Below are 24174 nucleotides of genomic sequence, written 5' to 3' on the forward strand. Positions count from 1 at the left end.
GTAAGTGAGCAACTGAAAGCGCAATTGAATAAATGGTGGGTTGAGGGGCCGTGCTTACTACTATTATTACTACTTCTGGCAGAACCGGTAGCCAATTAATCGATTTTAGCGGAACTACGTCGCCAAATGCGGGATTACGCATTAATTAAAGCTCAGCAGCATGATTGGATTAATGCTGCGGGCGCACGCTTGATCCTAAGAGATCGATTTACTTGATCATTAACCATTTATCGACAACTTGCGTTTTGCTATCGGACCCGCTATAAGAACTTGCTAAATTGAAAATACTTATATCCTTTCCTCGATGACATCGTGTTCATAGTTATGAAATATACGTTATGAAGTGTCACTTAAAAGAATTTTGAACGAGATTTATGTTAAATTATTCTTCTTGAATGGTTTTATATATGTGTATTCGACATTACCGTTTTTTTTCTTAATAATTAATATCTTAATGACATTTTTCGTTGTTCTAATTAGTTATATTTTAATGTTGACAATGTTACTTTTCATTTCCAAATTTTATTCGTAATTTGTCATCGTCTACATAAAATAATTTTGAGTTTTTACGTAAGTATTAAATCAACACGATATGCACACATCTTATTTCAGCGAAACATTGCAATCGAATACAGAAATATTTTTACTATAATAGCACAATGATTCTGGACACGATTCCCGTCAATAATACATAAAATGATGTCTCAGCTTACAAAGAACATTGTACATTCTGCAGAGCAAATAATGTACATGAGCACTAAACTTATGTCTCTATGCCGTTTTTTACTTCTACTCACAGGTTCTGGAAGCCAATGCGGATCTCTTCGGATTTTTATCAGAGAAAAGCTTGCTTTTATTTTAATATATAACGAATTATTTTATTGCGCCTATTTATCACACAAGCAGCTCTTATCTATTATATATTATACGATATAATTTTTATATCTCATTTAATCATCCCCACTAATATCCTTCTATTCCGCGACACTTTTGGATTAATTTGTTTCAGCAAGGTTTCGCTGCAATTATTTGGCGTTGCATGAATGGCCAATATGTTGTGTGGTCCAATTGTGTGCGCGCACGGAGCAGCTATCATTTGAAAAGATCACTAGACATTGTCGTATAGTCATCCATTAAAATACTGTTTCACATTTGTGTCTTTAATAGATGAATTAAAAAATACTAAGTTATTATACTAATAGCAATATATTGTATTAGTTTAAAATAATAATTAAAAGTTTTTGCGAAGCTGAATATACTTACTGCTGTTTATATTCTAACAGTTTCATTTTGGAATGCCTTCAGCATTTATTTTTTATAATATATATAATATTAATTAAAAAAGATGCACACTCTCATGTTTGAAATTGCATCTCATTTTGAAATTGCAAGCTACTGAATACGTTTTGAAAACAATTTATTGAAAAGTTCAAATCAAAAATTCATTATATATTGATTGTTGAATAATTACTTCTCCTTCTTGAATCGTACTTGTCTTGCGTTTATAATGATAGTAATGAAAAGATGGCTGCTCCACAGCACATACACTTCACGCACAAACCACTCTACAATACTCTAACCGCAGTTCAATGAAAAAAGCAATCAAAGAGCGAGCCAGCTTACACTAATGATGACGAAATTGACAATAAAATTGTGTTCTTTTATTTTCTACCACGTATACAGATGCCTAAAATATATGATACTTAATTAACAGGTGTAATAGCAGACGCAGAGAAAGAGAAGGGGAAGTTAGCGAAGGAAGGGTGGTCGGTGGTTTATGATGATGATGATGTGCGAGACAGTAAAGAGGCGCGGGGTGCGGTAGGGCAGACTTTAATTAACGTACAATTAGATAAGGCGGTCGCCGAGCCGAAAGGTATAGTTTCCAAATCAGTCACTGAACAAATTCCTAGTATCGAGCCACCGATGGTTAGGCAATATCACGGTGAAAAGCCAGATTCTAAAATTAGCACTTTAAAAACAGTAGTTTCCGTTAGTGATGATCCGAAAGTAAGTCGAATGGTAGTTACTAAAACTACAATAATAAAACAATTTGATCAAACACCGACTAAGACTACAACTACTAAAGAAACAGTTATTTTACCGGATAAGAAAGATGTTGTTAGCGAAAAGGAAAAATTATCTAAAGAAGGTAAGGAAGTTGACGAAAAATTAATTCAAGGCGTAATTCCTACGGATATTACGCAAAAAACTGTACAGGTAGAAAGTGTAACTCGAACTGATCAGAAAAAGTCAGAAGTAAAATCGGATATGGCTAAGGAAAAAGATAAGGATAAAACAAAGGATAAGGATAAAGAAAAGGATAAAGATACTATTGCGAAACCAACGAAACCATCAGCTTATGAAGATATTTACAATGTGCAGCAACCGGCAGATAGTATGGACGAAAAATCAGACGAAGAAACGAAGAAAACGAAGGATAAAAGCAGTGGAATTTTTTCTAACATTTTTAAAGGCTCTAAATTGAAGAAAGGTAAAAAAGGTTCAAAGGACACATCCTTTGACAGTGGCGATGAGGAATTGCCAAAGCCTATCATAACGAAAGTTTCGGAACAGCAGCCAGAACCCCCTTCTAACGAAACAATAGATTTGTCTTTCGACAGTAAACTTCCAGAAATCACTGTCGCACCCGATGTAAAATTAGCTACTATTGAATTCTTGAATGATTCCAAACGTATTGCCGCAGACATGCATGTGCCTTATGAAAATCTCGCTAAACCAACAGAAAAAGAAGATAAGAGAGTGGAGCTCACTGAGAGCGACGATGACAGTAAAGATAAGACGGGCTTCTTCTCGAGTTTATTTAAAAGCAAACCTAAAAAGGATGACGATGGAACGGTTATACCAGTTATTCATGTTGAAAAACCGAAAGAAAGTGCGGAGCAAATTGCGAAGAAAGAGAAAAAGAGATTGGCAGCGCTTGCGAAGGAAAAGGAGGAGTTACTGGAATTACAAATGAAGGAAAAGGCAAAAGAAGCCGAAGCATCTGAGATCGTCGAAGTACTTAGTAGTACAATCGAGAAAGAAGTGGAAAAAGCTGCAACTAAAGATATGAAAGCCAAGGATATCGAAAGTAAAGAAATCGAAAAGAAGATTACTGCAGATGAGCACAGTAAAGATGATAAAAAGGAAGAAGATCAGACGAAAGAGAAAGGAAGTTTCTTTGGCATCTTTAAGAGTCCAAAGTCTAAGGAGAAAAAGATGAGCAAATCGAAGGAAACATCCTTCGACAGCGGTGACGAAGAGATTCGAATCGTGACAGAGAAACTCTTAGATGACACACGAAAAATTACTGATTTAAATGAGTTACCAGTTGCATATAAAAGTGATGGTACGAAAATCATTCCTAAAGGAGAGGTACATACTTTTGTGTCGACTACTCATTACGACGTCGACATTCCTGCTGATAAAATCGGAAAATCCTACGATGTTGTCCAAACTACGACGAAGATTGAGAAAACTATTATTCAGGAGGAAATAAACGGAAAAGCAGATGTTGGCAAAGACAAAGATCAAAAGGAAGAAAAAAAAGATACTGAGAAACCTGCTTTAGAGGTTAAATCTGAAATATCTGAACCAAAGATTTCCGAGATGGAGAAAGAAGTAAACGACGATATCAAGGAAAAAAGCGGTGGTTTCTTCGGCATATTTAAGAGTCCAAAGCTGAAGAGCAAGAAAAGAAGCAGATCCCGAGAACAGAGTTCTTCGAAGGATACCTCCTTCGATAGCGGAGACGAAGAAGTTCGATTAACAACGGCAAAATTTCTGGAAGACACGAAACAGATAGCGGAGAATCTACAGGTTGGAGAAACAGTTACAAGAACTCCACCCATCGATCATGCAGAGATTAAGAAATCTATCATCCTCGAGGATGAAGTCGTTGAAAAAGATAAGGGAAGTGGTATTTTTAGTATATTTAGAAGTCCCAAACAAGCAAGGAGTTCTAGGAGTAGATCAAAGGAAAAGACTCCATCGCTCGAATTACCAGATAGTGGCCACGATGATATGCGGGAAATAACAACGAAATTCTTAGAAGATTCTCGAAATGTAGCGAATATTACAGGCGAATCGACAGAAACAGAACATTTGAAACACAAAATCGCAATTAAAACTAAAGACGATAAATTAATAACTACTGTAGAAGATGCGAAAAAAATTAAACATCACATTGCGAGTGCGGTAGAAGATGTTGATAAAATTGTCAAGGATGATAAAGATATAAATGGTAAAAAAATAGAGGAGGAAACACATGATATCCTCGATAACACTGCAACTACAAAGGATAAAACAATCAAGGAAGCTAAAAAAATGAAAGAGAAAGGATCAGGATTCCTCTCAGGAATATTCAAAGGCGCGAAACACGCTGTCGAAGACGCAACTGACGACGTCAAAGAATTTCTAGATGAAACGAAAAAGGAAGCTGCATTAGAAGAAGAACGTGCTAAAGAAAAAGTTGCCACCGATCTCAAAGATTTGAAAGACAAAAAGGACACTATTGTTTCTGAAATTCAAGAGACTACAGAACAAAGTGCTACCGATGTGAAAGACGCAAAAGACAAAGCAGTTTCCACTGTTAAAGATAAGAAAGATAAAATTGTAAAAGAAGTTTCCAAAGATATTCAGAAGGTTGCCGACACTACGAAAGCAGCTGGTGAAAAAGTAACAGCGGAAACGAAAAAAGTCGGTGAGAAAATAGGAACAACCGCGACAGATACAGCGCAGGATGTGAAGGATATTAAGGAAGCAACAGTAAAGGAAGTGAAAGAAGATGCAAAATTAGTAAAAGAGAAATTAGCAGTAGGCGCTGATGCTGTTGCGGAAACTGTGGACAAAGCCAAGGATAAGACAACGAAAGAAGCGAAGAAAGCCAAAGAAAAAACAAGTGGCTTCTTCTCCGGTATATTTAAAGGTGCAAAACACGCTGTCGAAGACGCAACTGACGACGTCAAAGAATTTCTAGATGAAACGAAAAAGGAAGCTGCATTAGAAGAAGAACGTGCTAACGAAAAAGTTGCCACCGATCTCAAAGATTTGAAAGACAAAAAGGACACTATTGTTTCTGAAATTCAAGAGACTACAGAACAAAGTGCTACCGATGTGAAAGACGCAAAAGACAAAGCAGTTTCCACTGTTAAAGATAAGAAAGATAAAATTGTAGAAGAATTTTCCAAAGATATTCAGAAGGTTGCCGACACTACGAAAGCAGCTGGTGAAAAAGTAACAGCGGAAACGAAAAAAGTCGGTGAGAAAATAGGAACAACCGCGACAGATACAGCGCAGGATGTGAAGGATATTAAGGAAGCAACAGTAAAGGAAGTGAAAGAAGATGCAAAATTAGTAAAAGAGAAATTAGCAGTAGGCGCTGATGCTGTTGCGGAAACTGTGGACAAAGCCAAGGATAAGACAACGAAAGAAGCGAAGAAAGCTAAAGAAAAAACAAGTGGCTTCTTCTCCGGTATATTTAAAGGAGCAAAACACGCTGTCGAAGACGCAACTGTCGACGTCAGAGAATTTCTAGATGAGTCGAAAAAGGAAGCTGAATTGGAAGAAGAACGTGCTAAAGAAAAAGTTGCCGCGGATCTCAAAGATTTGAAAGATAAAAAGGATATTATTGTTTCAAAAGTTCAAGAGACTACAGAACAAGCTGCTACCGATGCGAAAGACGCAAAAGAAAAAACAGTTTCCGCTGTTAAAGATAAGAAAGATAAAATTGTAGAAGGAGTTTCCAAAGATATTCAGAAGGTTGCCGACACTACGAAAGCAGCTAATGAAAAAGTAACAACGGAAACGAAAAAGGCCGGTGAAAAAATAGGAGCAACTGCGGCAGATGCGAAGGATATTAAAGAAGCAACAGTAAAGGAAGTGAAAGAAGATACAGAATTAGTAAAAGAAAAATTAGCAGCAAGCGCTGATGCTATTGCAGAAACTGCAGATAAAGCCAAGGATAAGACAACGAAAGAAGCGAAGAAAGCCAAAGAAAAAGCAAGTGGCTTCTTCTCCGGTATATTTAAAGGTGCAAAACACGCTGTCGAAGACGCAACTGACGACGTCAAAGAATTTCTAGATGAGACGAAAAAAGAAGCTGAATTGGAAGAAGAACGTGCTAAAGAAAAAGTTGCCGCGGATCTGAAAGATTTGAAAGATAAAAAGGATACTGTTGTTTCTGAAATTCAAGAGACTACAGAACAAAGTGCTACCGATGTGAAAGACGCAAAAGACAAAGCAGTTTCCACTGTTAAAGATAAGAAAGAAAAAAATGTAGAAGAAGTTTCCAAAGATATTCAGAAGATTGTCGACACTACGAAAGCAGCTGGTGAAAAAGTAACAGCAGAAACGAAAAAAGTCGATGAGAAAATAGGAACAACCGCGACAGATACAGCGCAGGATGTGAAGGATATTAAGGAAGCAACAGTAAAGGAAGTGAAAGAAGATGCAAAATTAGTAAAAGAGAAATTAGCAGTAGGCGCTGATGCTGTTGCGGAAACTGTGGACAAAGCCAAGGATAAGACAACGAAAGAAGCGAAGAAAGCTAAAGAAAAAACAAGTGGCTTCTTCTCCGGTATATTTAAAGGAGCAAAACACGCTGTCGAAGACGCAACTGACGACGTCAGAGAATTTCTAGATGAGTCGAAAAAGGAAGCTGAATTGGAAGAAGAACGTGCTAAAGAAAAAGTTGCCGCGGATCTGAAAGATAAAAAGGATATTATTGTTTCAAAAGTTCAAGAGACTGCAGAACAAGCTGCTACCGATACGAAAGACTCAAAAGACAAAGCAATTTCCGCTGTTAAAGATAAGAAAGATAAAGTTGCAGAAGTAGTTTCTAAAGATATTCGTAAGGTTGCCGATACAGCGAAAGTAGTTAGTGAAAAAGTAACAGCGGAAACGAAAAAAGTCGATGAGAAAATAGGAACAACCGCGATAGATATGGCGCAGGATGTTAAGGATATTAAAGAAGCAACAGTAAAGGAAGTGAAAGAAGATACAGAATTAGTAAAAGAGAAATTAGCATTAGGCGCTGATGCTGTTGCAGAAACTGTGGACAAAGCCAAGGATAAGACAACGAAAGAAGCGAAGAAAGCTAAGGAAAAAACAAGTGGCTTTTTCTCCGGTATATTTAAAGGTGCAAAACACACTGTCGACGACACAACGGACGACGTCAAAGAATTTCTAGATGAGACGAAAAAGGAAGCTGATTTGGAACAAGAACGTGCTAAGGAAAAAGCTGCCGCCGATCTCAAAGATTTGAAAGACAAAAAGGATACTGTTGTTTCAAAAATTCAAGAGACTACAGAACAAGCTGCTACCGATGCGAAAGACGCAAAAGAAAAAACAGTTTCCGCTATTAAAGATAAGAAAGATAAAATTGTAGAAGAAGTTTCCAAAGATATTCAGAAGGTTGCCGACACTACGAAAGCAGCTAATGAAAAAGTAACAACGGAAACGAAAAAGGCCGGTGAAAAAATAGGAGCAACTGCGGCAGATGCGAAGGATATTAAAGAAGCAACAGTAAAGGAAGTGAAAGAAGATACAGAATTAGTAAAAGAAAAATTAGCAGCAAGCGCTGATGCTATTGCAGAAACTGCAGATAAAGCCAAGGATAAGACAACGAAAGAAGCGAAGAAAGCCAAAGAAAAAGCAAGTGGCTTCTTCTCCGGTATATTTAAAGGTGCAAAACACGCTGTCGAAGACGCAACTGACGACGTCAAAGAATTTCTAGATGAGACGAAAAAAGAAGCTGAATTGGAAGAAGAACGTGCTAAAGAAAAAGTTGCCGCGGATCTGAAAGATTTGAAAGATAAAAAGGATACTGTTGTTTCAAAAATTCAAGAGACTACAGAACAAGCTACCACCGATGCGAAAGACACAAAAGACAAAGTAGTTTCCGCTGTTAAAGATAAGAAAGATAAAATTGCAGAAGAAGTTTCTAAAGATATTCAGAAGGTTGCCGATACAGCGAAAGCAGCTAGTGAAAAAGTAACAGCAAAAACGAAAAAAGTCGAAGAGAAAATAGAAGCAACTGCAGATATAGCGCAAGATGCCAAGGATATTAAGGATGCAGCAGTAAAGGAAGTAAGGAAAGATACAGAATTAGTAAAAGAGGAATTAGCATCAAGCGCAGATGCTGTTGCAGATATTGCAGACAAAGCCAAGGATAAGACAACGAAAGAAGCGAAAAGAGCCAAAGAAAAAACAAGTGGCTTTTTCTCCGGTATATTTAAAGGTGCAAAACACGCTATCGACGACACAACGGACGACGTCAAAGAATTTCTAGATGAGACGAAAAAGGAAGCTGAATTGGAAGAAGAACGTGCTAAGGAAAAAGCTGCCGCCGATCTCAAAGATTTGAAAGACAAAAAGGATACTATTGTTTCTGAAATTCAAGAGACTACAGAACAAAGTGCTACCGATGTGAAAGACGCAAGAGACAAAGCAATTTCCGCTGTTAAAGATAAGAAAGATAAAATTGTAGAAGAAGTTTCCAAAGATATTCAGAAGGTTGCCGACACTACGAAAGCAGCTGGTGAAAAAGTAACAGCGGAAACGAAAAAAGTCGATGAGAAAATAAGAACAACCGCGACAGATATTGCGCAGGATGTGAAAGATATTAAAGAAGCAACAGTAAAGGAAGTGAAAGATGATACAGAATTAGTAAAAGAGAAATTAACAGTAAGCGTCGATGCTGTTGCAGAAACAGCAGACAAAGCCAAGGATAAGACAACGAAAGAAGCAAAGAAAGCCAAAGAAAAAACAAGTGGCTTCTTCTCCGGTATATTTAAAGGTGCAAAACACACTGTCGACGACACAATGGACGACGTCAAAGAATTTCTAGATGAGATGAAAAAAGAAGCTTCATTGGAAGAAGAACGTGCTAAAGAAAAAGTTGCCACGGATCGCAAAGTTTTGAAAGATAAAAAAGATAGTATTGTTTCAAAAGTTCAAGAGACTGCAGAACAAGCTGCTACCGATACGAAAGACTCAAAAGACAAAGCAATTTCCGCTGTTAAAGATAAGAAAGATAAAGTTGCAGAAGTAGTTTCTAAAGATATTCGTAAGGTTGCCGATACAGCGAAAGTAGTTAGTGAAAAAGTAACAGCGGAAACGAAAAAAGTCGATGAGAAAATAGGAACAACCGCGACAGATATGGCGCAGGATGTTAAGGATATTAAAGAAGCAACAGTAAAGGAAGTGAAAGAAGATACAGAATTAGTAAAAGAGAAATTAGCAGTAGGCGCTGATGCTGTTGCAGAAACTGTGGACAAAGCCAAGGATAAGACAACGAAAGAAGCGAAGAAAGCTAAAGAAAAAACAAGTGGCTTTTTCTCCGGTATATTTAAAGGTGCAAAACACACTGTCGACGACACAACGGACGACGTCAAAGAATTTCTAGATGAGACGAAAAAGGAAGCTGATTTGGAACAAGAACGTGCTAAGGAAAAAGCTGCCGCCGATCTCAAAGATTTGAAAGACAAAAAGGATACTGTAGTTTCAAAAATTCAAGAGACTACAGAACAAGCTGCTACCGATGCGAAAGACTCAAAAGACAAAGCAATTTCCGCTGTTAAAGATAAGAAAGATAAAATTGCAGAAGAAGTTTCTAAAGATATTCAGAAGGTTGCCGATACAGCGAAAATAGTTAGTGAAAAAGTAACAGCGGAAATGAAAAAAGTCGATGAGAAAATAAGAACAACCGCGACAGATATGGCGCAGGATGTTAAGGATATTAAAGAAGCAACAGTAAAGGAAGTGAAAGAAGATACAGAATTAGTAAAAGAGAAATTAGCAGTAGGCGCTGATGCTGTTGCAGAAACTGTGGACAAAGCCAAGGATAAGACAACGAAAGAAGCGAAGAAAGCTAAAGAAAAAACAAGTGGCTTTTTCTCCGGTATATTTAAAGGTGCAAAACACACTGTCGACGACACAACGGACGACGTCAAAGAATTTCTAGATGAGACGAAAAAGGAAGCTGATTTGGAACAAGAACGTGCTAAGGAAAAAGCTGCCGCCGATCTCAAAGATTTGAAAGACAAAAAGGATACTGTTGTTTCAAAAATTCAAGAGACTACAGAACAAACTGCTACCGATGCGAAAGACTCAAAAGACAAAGCAATTTCCGCTGTTAAAGATAAGAAAGATAAAATTGCAGAAGAAGTTTCTAAAGATATTCAGAAGGTTGCCGATACAGCGAAAATAGTTAGTGAAAAAGTAACAGCGGAAACGAAAAAAGTCGATGAGAAAATAAGAACAACCGCGACAGATATGGCGCAGGATGTTAAGGATATTAAAGAAGCAACAGTAAAGGAAGTGAAAGAAGATACAGAATTAGTAAAAGAGAAATTAGCAGTAGGCGCTGATGCTGTTGCAGAAACTGTGGACAAAGCCAAGGATAAGACAACGAAAGAAGCGAAGAAAGCTAAAGAAAAAACAAGTGGCTTTTTCTCCGGTATATTTAAAGGTGCAAAACACGCTGTCGACGACACAACGGACGACGTCAAAGAATTTCTAGATGAGACGAAAAAGGAAGCTGAATTGGAACAAGAACGTGCTAAGGAAAAAGCTGCCGCCGATCTCAAAGATTTGAAAGACAAAAAAGATATTGTTGTTTCAAAAATTCAAAAGACTACAGAACAAGCTGTTACCGATGCGAAAGACTCAAAAGACAAAGCAATTTCAGCTGTCAAAGATAAGAAAGATAAAATTGCAGAAGAAGTTTCTAAAGATATTCAGAAGGTTGCCGATACAGCGAAAGTAGTTAGTGAAAAAGTAACAGCGGAAACGAAAAAAGTCGATGAGAAAATAAGAACAACCGCGACAGATATGGCGCAGGATGTTAAGGATATTAAAGAAGCAACAGTAATGGAAGTGAAAGAAGATACAGAATTAGTAAAAGAGAAATTAGCAGTAGGCGCTGTTGCGGAAACTGTGGACAAAGCCAAGGATAAGACAACGAAAGAAGCGAAGAAAGCTAAGGAAAAAACAAGTGGCTTTTTCTCCGGTATATTTAAAGGTACAAAACACGCTGTCGACGACACAACGGACGACGTCAAAGAATTTCTAGATGAGATGAAAAAGGAAGCTGAATTGGAAGAAGAACGTGCTAAAGAAAAAGTTGCCACGGATCTCAAAGATTTGAAAGATAAAAAAGATACTATTGTTTCAAGAATTCAAGATCCTGCAGAACAAGCTGCTATCGATGCGAAAGACTCAAAAGACAAAGCAATTTCCGCTGTTAAAGATAAGAAAGATAAAATTGCAGAAGTAGTTTCTAAAGATATTCAGAAGGTTGCCGATACACCGAAAGCTGCTAGTGAAAAGGCAAAAGCCGAAACGAAAAAAATCGGTGAGAAAGTAGGAACAACCACGTCAGATATGGTGCAAATTGTCAAGGATATTAAAGAAGCAACAGTAAAGGAAGTGAAAGAAGATACAGAATTAGTAAAAGAAAAATTAGCAGCAAGCGCTGATGCTATTGCAGAAACTGCAGATAAAGCCAAGGATAAGACAACGAAAGAAGCGAAGAAAGCCAAAGAAAAAGCAAGTGGCTTCTTCTCCGGTATATTTAAAGGTGCAAAACACGCTGTCGAAGACGCAACTGACGACGTCAAAGAATTTCTAGATGAGACGAAAAAAGAAGCTGAAATGGAAGAAGAACGTGCTAAAGAAAAAGTTGCCGCGGATCTGAAAGATTTGAAAGATAAAGAGGATACTGTTGTTTCAAAAATTCAAGAGACTACAGAACAAGCTACCACCGATGCGAAAGACACAAAAGACAAAGTAGTTTCCGCTGTTAAAGATAAGAAAGATAAAATTGCAGAAGAAGTTTCTAAAGATATTCAGAAGGTTGCCGATACAGCGAAAGCAGCTAGTGAAGAAGTAACAGCAAAAACGAAAAAAGTCGAAGAGAAAATAGAAGCAACTGCAGATATAGCGCAAGATGCCAAGGATATTAAGGATGCAGCAGTAAAGGAAGTAAGGAAAGATACAGAATTAGTAAAAGAGGAATTAGCATCAAGCGCAGATGCTGTTGTAGATATTGCAGACAAAGCCAAGGATAAGACAACGAAAGAAGCGAAAAGAGCCAAAGAAAAAACAAGTGGCTTTTTCTCCGGTATATTTAAAGGTGCAAAACACGCTATCGACGACACAACGGACGACGTCAAAGAATTTCTAGATGAGACGAAAAAGGAAGCTGAATTGGAAGAAGAACGTGCTAAGGAAAAAGCTGCCGCCGATCTCAAAGATTTGAAAGACAAAAAAGATACCATTGTTTCAAAAGTTCAAGAGACTGCAGAACAAGCTGCGACAGTTGCGAAAGACTCAAAAGACAAAGTAATTTCCGCTGTTAAAGATAAGAAAGATAAAATTGCAGAAGTAGTTTCTAAAGATATTCAGAAGGTTGCCGATACAGCGAAAGCAGCTGGTGAAAAAGCATCAACGAAAACGAAAAAAGTCGATGAGAAAGTAGGAACAACCGCGACAGATAAGGCGCAGGATGTGAAGGATATTAAGGAAGCAACAGTAAAGGAAGTGAAAGGAGATGCAAAATTAGTCAAAGAGAAATTAACAGGAGGCGCCGATGCTGTTGCAGAAACTGCATACAATGCCAAGGATAAGACAACGAAAGAAGCAAAGAAGGCCAAAGAAAAAACAAGTGGCTTCTTTTCCGGTATATTGAAAGGTGCAAAACACGCTGTCGAAGACACAACTGACGACGTCAAGGAATTTCTAGATGAGACGAAAAAGGAAGCTACATTAGAAGAAGAACGTGCTAAAGAAAAAGTTGTCGCGGATCTTAAAGGTTTGAAAGATAAAAAAGATACTATTGTTTCAAAAATTCAAGAAACCACTGAACAAGATATTACCGATACGAAAGACGCAAAAGACAAAGCAGTATCCGCTGTTAAAGATAAGAAAGATGAAATTGTTGAATTGAAAGAAGAAGTTTCCAAAGATATTCAGCAGGTTGTCGATACAACGAAAGCAGCTGGTGAAGGAGTAACAGCGGAAACGAAAAAAGTCGAAGAAAAAATAGGAACAATTGCAGCAGATATGACGCAGGATGTAAAAGATATTAAGGAAGCAACAGTAAAGGAAGTGAATGAAGATACAGAATTAGTAAAAGAAAAATTAGCTGCAAGCGCTGATACTGTTGCGGAAACTGCAGATAAAGCCAAGGATAAGACAACAAAAGAAGCGAAGAAAGTCAAAGAAAAAACAAGTGGCTTTTTCTCTGGTATATTTAAAGGTGCAAAACACGCCGTCGAAGACGCAGCTGACGATGTCAAAGAATTTCTAGATGAGACGAAAAAAGAAGCTGAATTGGAAGAAGAACGTGCTAAGGAAAAAGCTGCCGCCGATCTCAAAGATTTGAAAGACAAAAAGGATTCTGTTGTTTCAAAAATTCAAGAGACTACAGAACAAGCTGCTACCGATGCGAAAGATGCAACGGATAAAGCTGTTTCCGCTGTTAAAGATAAGAAAGATAAAATTGTAAAAGAAGTTTCCAAAGATATTCAGAAGGTTGCCGATACTACGAAAGCAGCTGGTGATAAAGTAACAGCGAAAACGAAAAAAGTCGAAGAGAAAATAGAAGCAACTGCAGATATGGCGCAAGATGCCAAGGATATTAAGGATGCAGCAGTAAAGGAAGTAAGGAAAGATACAGAATTAGTAAAAGAGGAATTAGCATCAAGCGCAGATGCTGTTGCAGATATTGCAGACAAAGCCAAGGATAAGACAACGAAAGAAGCGAAAAAAGCCAAAGAAAAAACAAGTGGCTTTTTCTCCGATATATTTAATAGTGCAAAGCAGAGTACAGAGAGCGCAACCGATGATACGAACATATTTCTAGATGAAATGAGAAAAGATGCATCGTTAGAACATGACCGAGCGAAACAAACTATAACTAAAGAATTGAAAGATTTAGAACATAAAGCTGCGGATTTTAAAACTGACTTGAAAGATAAAAAGGATACCACCATTATAACAACTCAAGATATTGGAGATAAAGCTATCGCTGATGCAAAAGATGCAAAAAGTAAAATGGTCTCTACAGTAAAAGAAAAAAGAGATAAAATTGTAGAAAAAGCTACCGATACCATGAAAGCAGCCGATGAGAAGATAACAACGGGGACGAAGAAAATTGACGAAAAAATGGAAACTACTACAGCAGATGTTGCACAAAGCGTTAAAGATGCTAAAGATACAGCGGTTGAAGAAGTGAAAGAGGATATAAGATTAATGAAAGATAAGTTGGCAATGAGTGTTGGAACTATAGCCGATGATGTTGAAACTACAAAAGACAAGGCAACTAAAGAAACGAAAAAAGTTAAGGAAAAGGGATCTAGCTTTCTGTCTGGAATAGTTAAAGGTGCAAAACACGCTGTCGGAAACGCGAGGGACGATGTTAAAGAATTTATGGATGAAACAAAGCACGAAGCGGAATTGGAAGAAGCTCATGCTAAAGAAGCAGCAACAGCTAAATTGAAAGAACTGGAACACAAAAAAGATATTGCGGTCGAAAGCGTTACAAAAGACGTAACGATTGTGGGCAAAGATGCTAAAGATAAACTTTCTGAGAATGCAAGCCAAATAGTTGAGACGACGAAGACTGCTCTTGATAAACTAGCAATCGAAACGAAAAAAATCGATGATAAAATAGAATCCAAGGCCACAGATGTTGATATAAAAGACGAAAGTGTCAGTAATAAAATGAAAAAAGATACGAAAGTTGTAAAAAATAAATTAGCAACAAGTGTTGATTATGTCGCGGAAAATACTAAAGCAATTAAGGAGAAGCTAGTAAAAGATACCAAAAAGACGAAAGATAAAGGTTCGGGTTTTCTGTCTGGAGTTATTCAAGGTGCGAAACATACGGAAAAGAAGGTTTCCCACGACGTGAAGGATTTTCTGGAATCAACCAAGCAGGAAGCAGCCGCTGATGAAGCGCTTGCAAAAAAGGCAGCCACAGCAAGATTAAAGCAGCTTGAACAAGAGAAGAACAAAGCTGTCGACGAGATTAAAACTGCCACAGAAAAAATTGTGAAAGGCACGAAAGATGCCAAGGAGAAGAGTTTTTCCAGCATGAAAGGTGCGAAGGAAAAAACGATTTCTGCTGTAAAAACAACAGGGAATAAGGTAAAACAAGACGTATCGCAAGCCGCCGATAAAATAAAATCTACTAGTCACGATGCGACGCAGAAAGCTAAACGTGTCAAAGATGCAAGCGTGAACGAAACGAAAGATACACAAGCAGTTAAAGGGAAGGCAACAACTGGCGCAGGCGCTATTGTGGACTCCGCGGAAGTTGCCAAGGATAAGACCACAAAAGAAGCTAAAAAAGCTAAGCAAAAGGTTGGCGGTTTTCTATCGGGCGTGGTAAAGAGTGCTAAACACGCAGTAGAAGACGTAACGGATGACATGAAGGAGTTCTTGGAAGAAACCAAACAAGAAGCAGTCACCGAAGAAGCACGTGCTAAGAGTGACGCTCAAGCGAAAGACAAATCCGCCAAACTGTTAACTGACACAAAAGACAAACCTGTCGGTTCCGTCAAAGATGCATCAAAAAAGAAGGTTGTTCAAAAGGCATCTAAATCGCCACGTGATACGAGAGGTGCGTCAGCGGATGTAGTCTCATCTATTTCCAAAGAGACGAGCAAAGTAACTAGAACATTAGCGACTGAAACGAGGAAAGCCGGTGATAAAATAGAATCTAAACCCATAAACGAAAGTGTTCAGGAGGTAGTTGTACGAGATAGTTTCGAGGTAATTGGCAGTCCGGAGATGTCAGGCGATGTTAAGCATTTAATTGAAACAGTTAGGGATAAAAGAATATCTCGCATTCCACAAAAGATTAGTCCAAGCAAGGAAATTCTAGCTGACGATATCATGACATCAGACGATTCAGGTTTACGTAGAGTAGTAGAGACAGTAACTACGATAGAGCACCCTGAGCCTCGCACACGGCACTCCGTCACCACAGTCGTGACAAAGTCTGTGCGAACGACCCCACCACCACCCGATTCACTCGCCGAGTTCACTGACAGTAGAACCGAAGGTATCTTGCAATAATCTTGCGTTATATATATCCATATATCTCTATATATACATATATATACATATATATACATATATATATCATATATATTATACATATCATATATATTATATATATATTATAATATATATTATATATACCAGCTGTGTGTAACATGATTAATTATTAAGTTGATGCTTCTCTGTAACTTCAGTTTTACTAGTTATTCTCGTGACATCAGAGAGAAAAAAAGAAAGAGATATATATATTCATGCACCTTCGTCACTCATTAATGAAACCTAACACTCTAATCTCAGTCATTTTCAGTCTACTAATTCTGTTTCACGACTCGTAGAGCCGATCGACAACATTCGAAACATTCATATTATCGCTTGTTCCTGTTATAATTTTCTGCATATTGTTTTGGATTTGTTTATATTTCCATGTATATTGAATAGGTATATTGTTAATCGGAGTCAATTTTTTAATGAAGTTTAAATTAGGAACAGTGCTTGTTATAATATGAAGATTCAAAGAGACATCCAATCGATATCGAAAGGAATATATAAATGATATACCTATATATTACGTTTAATTATTTGCTGTACTTATTTTCAGTTATATTTAGTTATATATGATATTTCTTAACATTAATTTAAATAACACTAGACGAAATGCATGCTTTCAGGTTTTTATGCTGTATTTTATAACGTCTCTTATCATGATAATAGATAATTTTCTAAGTACTATTTACCGAATACCGGAAATCTTATTTTGTCACAAATCATGTCTTTTTTTCGTTTATAGCATATAACATATAGAGATCACGTATTTACGATTATACAGTAATATGTCTCATTGAAATTAACAGGAGTACTACAACTAGCGAAGCATGAACCGAGGTATGCCATACAGGGAAAACATCATTCATCATCTAATCTTTGTTGAATCACTGCTTTCAATGTCATATTTGTCGATTCTCGATGTAAACTCAATTTGCGTTCTGTGTGACCTTTTCAGATGTAACCGAAGAGGCTGCGAGACAGGCCCAACATATGGCAGAACAGGCGTCGAGCATCTCGACGAAAACAGGTAACGTAAAATAACTCGAGTAAAATGTAAAAGACTTCACATGTACACGGATCATCATCTTCGGTCGAAGATTAATAACGGTAGCAGACTTTGTTTTTGGTACCCTCATTTATATTTAGCTTTATCTTCCATAGTTAGCACCTGCCGACGCTTTCACACTAACCGATACTGCGCATGTGTCTTACTAAATAGTTACCGCGATCTCTTTTTGCTAAGAATACATTTACACGCCAGGAAGAAAGATAGCTCTCGTCGTCTACGAGATTGCAATACACTCTCTTCGATTATTATCGAAACTAATTTGTATATATATTATACTCGTCGAGTAGTCTAGTTACATCAGTAGTTTAGAATATTCAATAAATCATAATATAAAATTCCTGCAGGAAAATAATCCTTCTTGAAAAGAATTGATGAAAAATATAGATTAGATATTTTCTTTTTTATTAATTGTATAGCTTCAAGAAAATTTAGTGTGAATATTAAAACAGTACATGTCTTTATTTTACTACGTATTGCGTAATGTTAAAATCGTTTCGTTCCTGCCTCCACGATGGTACATTTTAGTAAGATTCAAGCGCTACGACTAGACATCGTCTTTTAATGAGTGTACTCTTTTTGTTTCCGATAAACAGACTAATCCTTGTTGCAATATTGATACTAACTAAAATTAAATAAACGCGAATATAGAACAGCGGTGAACGCGCACACGCATCACATACGCGAAGCGCATTTTATGATTTATTTCTCTTCCTTTTCCGACGCACGTGCGTGCGTGCATGCGTGTGTGTGTGTGCACCAGCGCGAGTTTCTCCTTTTTTATTAGTGTGTATGCGCGTATACATACATATTATGAAGCAGAAACGCTCCGAATCTCTTTCTGGGTCCAACTTTGGCAGCTGGGCTAGAGTTGAAATTCTTAGTGTGTATCAATGTGCTTTATGTCCTTGTTCCTGTTCTTGTCCATGTCCTTTTGGATGGGTCAGGGCATGATTCGGCTGAAATTGATGGGACTGTAGAGAGGCATGCTACTTCTGCTCCATCAAAGCAACCTGTTCCCGCCCCGCGTCACTCCACCAAGCCGTCTACCAAATCCGAGTTCCATCTGGAACTTAGTGACGCCTCACGAATACGTAAAACAGTCGAGCAGCCGCTCAAATCGCAGGAAGCGCAATCGCCGAGCAAGAACAGTAATTTAAAGAGCAAGATACCCCTTAAAATCGATCGTACACCCCAAACAAGCGACAATCTTGAATCCGTTCCATTTGAAACCTCAAAAGATCGTATCATAGGTCCACAAGCGGTTTCGAGAACCGTTAAATACATTACCAGGGAATACACGGACGGAGAACTGATCAAGGAAACATCGAAAGAAAATATCGTATCGCTCAAGGATGCAATTCCGACGATCAAACCGAACGATATGATTGAAACTATGATAAACAGCAAAGTGGAAATGTCTCTTCCAGTAGAAGAAATTCGACAAAAAACAACTACAATTGTAACTAGCGATCCATCGGTCGATCCTGAAAAACTGGAAGAGCTTTTGAAGACAGGTGGAATCGTCGAAACGGTGAGGACCGTGACTTTAACCTCAGAAGATGATGCTTTGCAGCCCGTAACGCGCGAGGAGGTTGTCAAGAGAATAAATCAAGTCGCTAGTACTCTTCCGAGCAAGATCTTTGATTTTGGCGAAAATTTCCCAGATTCTTCCACTACTACGATAAAGACCGATAAATCTGAATCCGATGGTGTTATACAGACGGTCACGACTGTACAACGGGTAACAGTGGAAGAGACAATGCCGGAAACAGAGAGAATTGAGAAGGTGGTGAGAACAGTAATTTCCGGCAGTAATGATGATGATTTAGGTGACGAGCAAGCTTATGCTCTAAAGAATCTCCAGGAGCAATTGATGAAATCGGAGATTGGGGAGACAACTTCCTGGGTTTCGATGACGGGTGAGCAATGGGAAACGATGGCGCAATACTCCCAAGATACATCGCCCGGCTCCGGCAACGGCGGCGCCGTTGATGGTTTCGCTGCCGGCAACAACAACAAGAATGGTAGCTCGAGGCACGATATGCACAGCGACACCGATAGTGATGGTTCGCCACAACGTAGAAGACGATCCCCAAGCAAGAGGCGTACGTTGGGCAGTTCCAGCGGGTCGGATGTAGCACTGCACGAAGGTGCGGAGCTGTCCCCGTTGGAGGACGACCAAGGTACCGCACTCTCACAGCTAGTCTTCTAAGTAAGCGATGTACATATTACCCTGAATCTCCTTGCTAACCGGTTACCTCGAACGAGCCCGAATAAGAGAGAAATATATATATATATATTTATATATTTATATATATTTATATATATTAACATGTTGCTTTAATTGTTTGCACGCATCCTCTACGCACACTTTCCTATATTTTCTGCTAATTGTGAACATATATTGATGTTCGCGATTATTCGATGGAAAAATTAATTACATGAATTAATTATATGGGTGATAGAGCTTGAACGATTAGAATAATCGAGCATCGCTGAAACAGAATTAACATAAGATTGCACAAATTTTAGATATTTCGAGTATGCATCTGTTTCAGGGATGAAAATTTGAAGTTAAAAAAGGAGTCAGTCAAAAAATCCTCTGTTTATTCATTTATATTTTGAAATTTTCCTTCTATTTATATCTTTTCAATATTTATTATATTTTTTATATGCAAAAAATGCAAAAATAACAGTTATTAAATAGTTAAAAAAATTGAGAAAAAGATTTTTTAACGTAGATGAAATAATTAATGTTCTTGAAAATTCGAAATTTCGAAATAATTAGGCCATTAATTTTTTAATTGGACGAACTTTGACTCTCCAGATATTGTTACATGTTTTGAAGGAGCAAAACTTTGCTTGAAAAATGCATGATCTATTATTTGCTTGCTGTGTTATACCTTCTGTGTCGGCGGCATCATATATATAAAAAGGGTAAACGATCTGTGCAAGGAAAAATAAAGCTTGTGAAGTGCAGTTATATAAGACTGCATAAAGTGCGTAAATACCTTTCTTCATAGGTGCACTTCGTGAGGAATTATGACATGTGCGATTAATGGTGAACGATTAAGTGTTGCTTCGTTCGGGAAACATTTGACGATAATCGTTTTCTTCCTTTTTTTCGTTGGTATTGGCTATAGGATGGATGGAATCTTATGATCAGGGGCTTTCTGGGACTATAGCATACTTTCATTCGAGGCTCAGCTTTACGATCAGCTAGGTATGATTAAACGTTATCTATCACATGCCGACGTGTTGAGGCGACATGCAAAGAGAAGAATCTAACATATATTTATTGCAAAACTTCCTCGTGCAATTTGGCCAAAATAGCGTTAATTAAACCGAGAGTTTGCAATTATGGGGGAATAAAAATGATGTAACAACGTCACAATAAGCAGGAAATTTTTATAAAGTATGAATCGCATATACTAAACATCATTTACTGCTAAACAATATGGACTACTTCGCAGAGAAGCTTCTCAAAAAATTGCATGAAATTATTTTCCATATTTGTAAAATTTAAGCGCAATTTTTACGTATCTTTTGAAAGATAATCTAATTTGGCAATTAATATTTTTAAATAAAACTGATAAATTTAATTTTATATATATTAAAATTGATGATAAAATTAATTTTTCAATAATATCATTGTCTCCAATAAGATAACAATAAATTTAGTTCGAACACAAATTTTTGAATTTTTGGCTTATTCATTACTAATCACGGCGGTGGAACGTTTCTCATCCAGATCGATCAATCAATCAATTCATCAAAATTCAACGTTTCCGAATATAATTCATGGCAATTGATAATCTTTAAATGACAGAAACACACGGTATGGTACCGTCGGTTTGTTCGAGCAATGCGATAGAAGCGAAGACTAGGACGAAGACATCCGGTAGAACCAGCTGCGCGTGTTGGATGAGCATAGCTGTCGCTGCGCTGGTGCTTTTAATAGCGCTTATACTTGCTCTGGAGCCACAAATGTTTCGACGTGTCATCTACACCTTGTCTAACAATGTCCCGAAGCAAGCCGGGTACGACTATCCTTCACATTATTTACTAAAGTATCTGTACTACTTTTAGTAATGTTAAAGCTTTTTTAAAGGTATATATCAAGGCAACAGTTTTTACGAGATATCAGGATAGAGATTCAAGCTATCGATTTATTATGTTGATATTATATTTTCAAGTTCGTGACACAATCCTCGAAAACTGAAGTTTTTCTGATTAATGTATCAGTGCTTAAATTTTCACTGAATGATATAACTAAGATTATAATAATTATTGTTGCAAATTTATTTGTAGTAATTTTGTAAATATAGATTTAAATATTCTTAAAGTTATAATAGATATTAATCAGAAAAACAAAATTATTTGAAACATATCTACTTTTGAATAAAGATATGTGATTGATAGATGTTTTTGATTATAATGAAGATGGTGCATTAAAAGAGGAAAGAGATTTACATACATATTATTATGCAATATTAATAAAAAAAATATAAATTTACAAAGTATGCAGTTTCCCAGAAATATGTGATATTATTAATAGAAAATTTTATTAAAAATGCGAGATTTGCATACTTGTAATATTAGAATCTATCTCTATGTTAAATGTAATCGTAATAGTTTCGAAACCATTTATGCAATTTTCGTGAAAACTTCAATTAAATAATATATACAACATTTCAATAATCCTGGCGATGATTGTAACGTGCAACGAATGATACTTTTATAAAACTAAAAGTGCCTTCTGTCACACGTGTAGGCACATAGGCCTAATCTTCCGTACGATACCGAATACGTCGCATACATGTGATAAATTGATTTACTACAAAAACAGGTAAATTCGTACAAGAAGAAGCAAGCTTTCTTTTTTCTGTAGTACAGTCTATGCATGAATTTGATATTGATATCCCGCATGATTGCATCTTATCGACTTTAGTTTGCATTCGTCGCAGCGGTGTCCTGCATTGGGACACGACACATTTTCACTGTAATAGAAAGATATGTTTTGTATCTAGTGTTATGCACGAAACGAGCTCCTACTCTTCTCTTTTTTTTAGTTTTCCCATTTTTTTGTTTTTTTTTCTGTTTCGAGCATCCTATAGTTTACTTTTACCCTTCTAGCTCTCTTCTGATAATAAGCAACTCAAGATAAAGCTAAAGTGTAGAGGGACCAACAATCGTGTTTTTAGTCACGTTAGGATTGTTAGGCGAATCGTCATGTAAGTAATTTATATGTATATACATATATATATCGTATTTTACGTATAAGCACAAGTGTGCGCGAGAATGGCTTTCTCTGAATCTTGTCTATATACAAACGAATATATGACATACTTCTCAAGTGGCACTAAGATAGCTCTTTCGTGTTCTTTTTTCCGAAACGAGAGCGAGTTGCGTTGCACCGACTGATGTACTACAGCTTCTTAATATTCTGAATTCTCCCTTTCGATCCCACAAAAATGTAACGTATGCCGCAATATGAAGGGGATTAAAATCGATATATTTCTAGGGCGAATTTAAATTTCAATTTTATCCGCATCAAAAAACTTAACGAAATTATATCAATTTCAATCCCTGAAGAGAAGAATCGGAATAGAAGATGCTTTTATGTCATCTTTTAATTCCTCGAGCTTATAATCCCTCTATTTATTAGCGATACGCTAGTTTAAAACATAGACACGATAAGCATTTCGATGGCTAAGATACGTCTATGCATTGATTATCGCGTACATGCTTTACTAATCGAATATCCTCGAACACATGAGTTTTCCTGTGTATAATCCGTACACATACACGATTCGTATCTTCTGTCAATGTGTCAAACGTGAAGATCGACTCAAATAGAATGATTTTGTATCGTCGTTCTGAAGAACTTTAAATTTGCAAGGCTGTCGTCCTTTTCCGCATTAGGAATTAATATTGCCAAATTCACAGTAAAAATTTTAGCACTCTATCTGACCGTTCGTCTAACAATACTAACTAATGTAGTTAGTACGGGCTCCTATATATAAAATGGTTGCCAAATTTCATGAAGCGTTTCATTTATGATTGCAAAACTACGGTCAAAACCAGCGGACTGTAGATTGAAAAAAATCATTATATTTAATATTTGTGAGAATATTTTCTTCGGATTTAGGCTTCGAGAGACAATGCGCTTTACTCAAAGAAATTATATTTCGTTGTGCGCAATATAGTGTATTAAAATATTTAAAATTAAGAATCTTTTAATTTATTTCCATGGAAAAAAATCGATTCACTTGGAAACAGAGTGAAAATACTAAGTACATCAAAATTCATCTCTCTTATAGAGTATTACACTTTCACATTTTATATACGCATTAAACGTGTTGGAATGCATTTTTTCAATTTTTATGTATCGAAAAGAGTCCACTTTCAGTTTTTACCGTAGTATATTTTTTTGTTGTATCGAAAACGTTGAATACCTACATCTCTTACGACTAACTGCTAAATGCTTTGTTCAGCGGCTTTTACCAGCGCTTTACACGAGCTCGCTGCGCTCAAGCACAATCGTATTGACAAAAGTATTCCGAATATTGCTCAGTAATATAATGTTGTCGTATATTTAATTACCTACAGATCAACGAGCGTTTATTTCTAAGCGGTGCTGTCTTCCTATGAAACGTAATTAATTCTTCGATCCTAAATAGCAGAATAATTATATATATATCACAAGAAGTTGTATAAAGAAACAATGAACGCGAGAAAGATATAAAATTGAATTTAATTTAATAAAATTCATTTTTTTATTTTAATTTTAATTATTTCCATTTTACGTCTAAAAAGATATATGTATAATAATAATCCTGTTATTATTGGAAAAATTCGACTGCTATTTAGGATTTAGAGTCTCTCTTTGAGTACATACATATAATTATATCTTTATCTTTTCACATATATGACAATATACAGGGTAGATTCAAGAAATCGTAATACAATCGGCGACATAATTT

The 24174-nt window shown here is 36.8% G+C and overlaps 1 protein-coding gene across 1 annotated transcript in view; it reads left to right on the forward strand.

The window, feature by feature from the left end:
* The window catches only part of LOC145964177 (uncharacterized), a 79400-nt gene that overhangs the window by 52716 nt on the left and 2510 nt on the right, over positions 1-24174 (forward strand). Inside the window, 4 exon segments of the mRNA XM_083086642.1 lie at positions 1715-16075; positions 17075-17146; positions 18133-19379; positions 19382-19400. Of these exon segments, the coding sequence (XP_082942768.1) occupies positions 1715-16075; positions 17075-17146; positions 18133-19379; positions 19382-19400 (15699 nt within the window).

The sequence above is a fragment of the Camponotus vicinus genome, unplaced genomic scaffold (assembly GCF_025532165.1).
Source record: "Camponotus vicinus isolate PSW18456_S1 unplaced genomic scaffold, iyCamVici1.0 SCAF_13, whole genome shotgun sequence".
Classification (NCBI taxonomy): Eukaryota; Metazoa; Arthropoda; class Insecta; order Hymenoptera; family Formicidae; genus Camponotus; species Camponotus vicinus.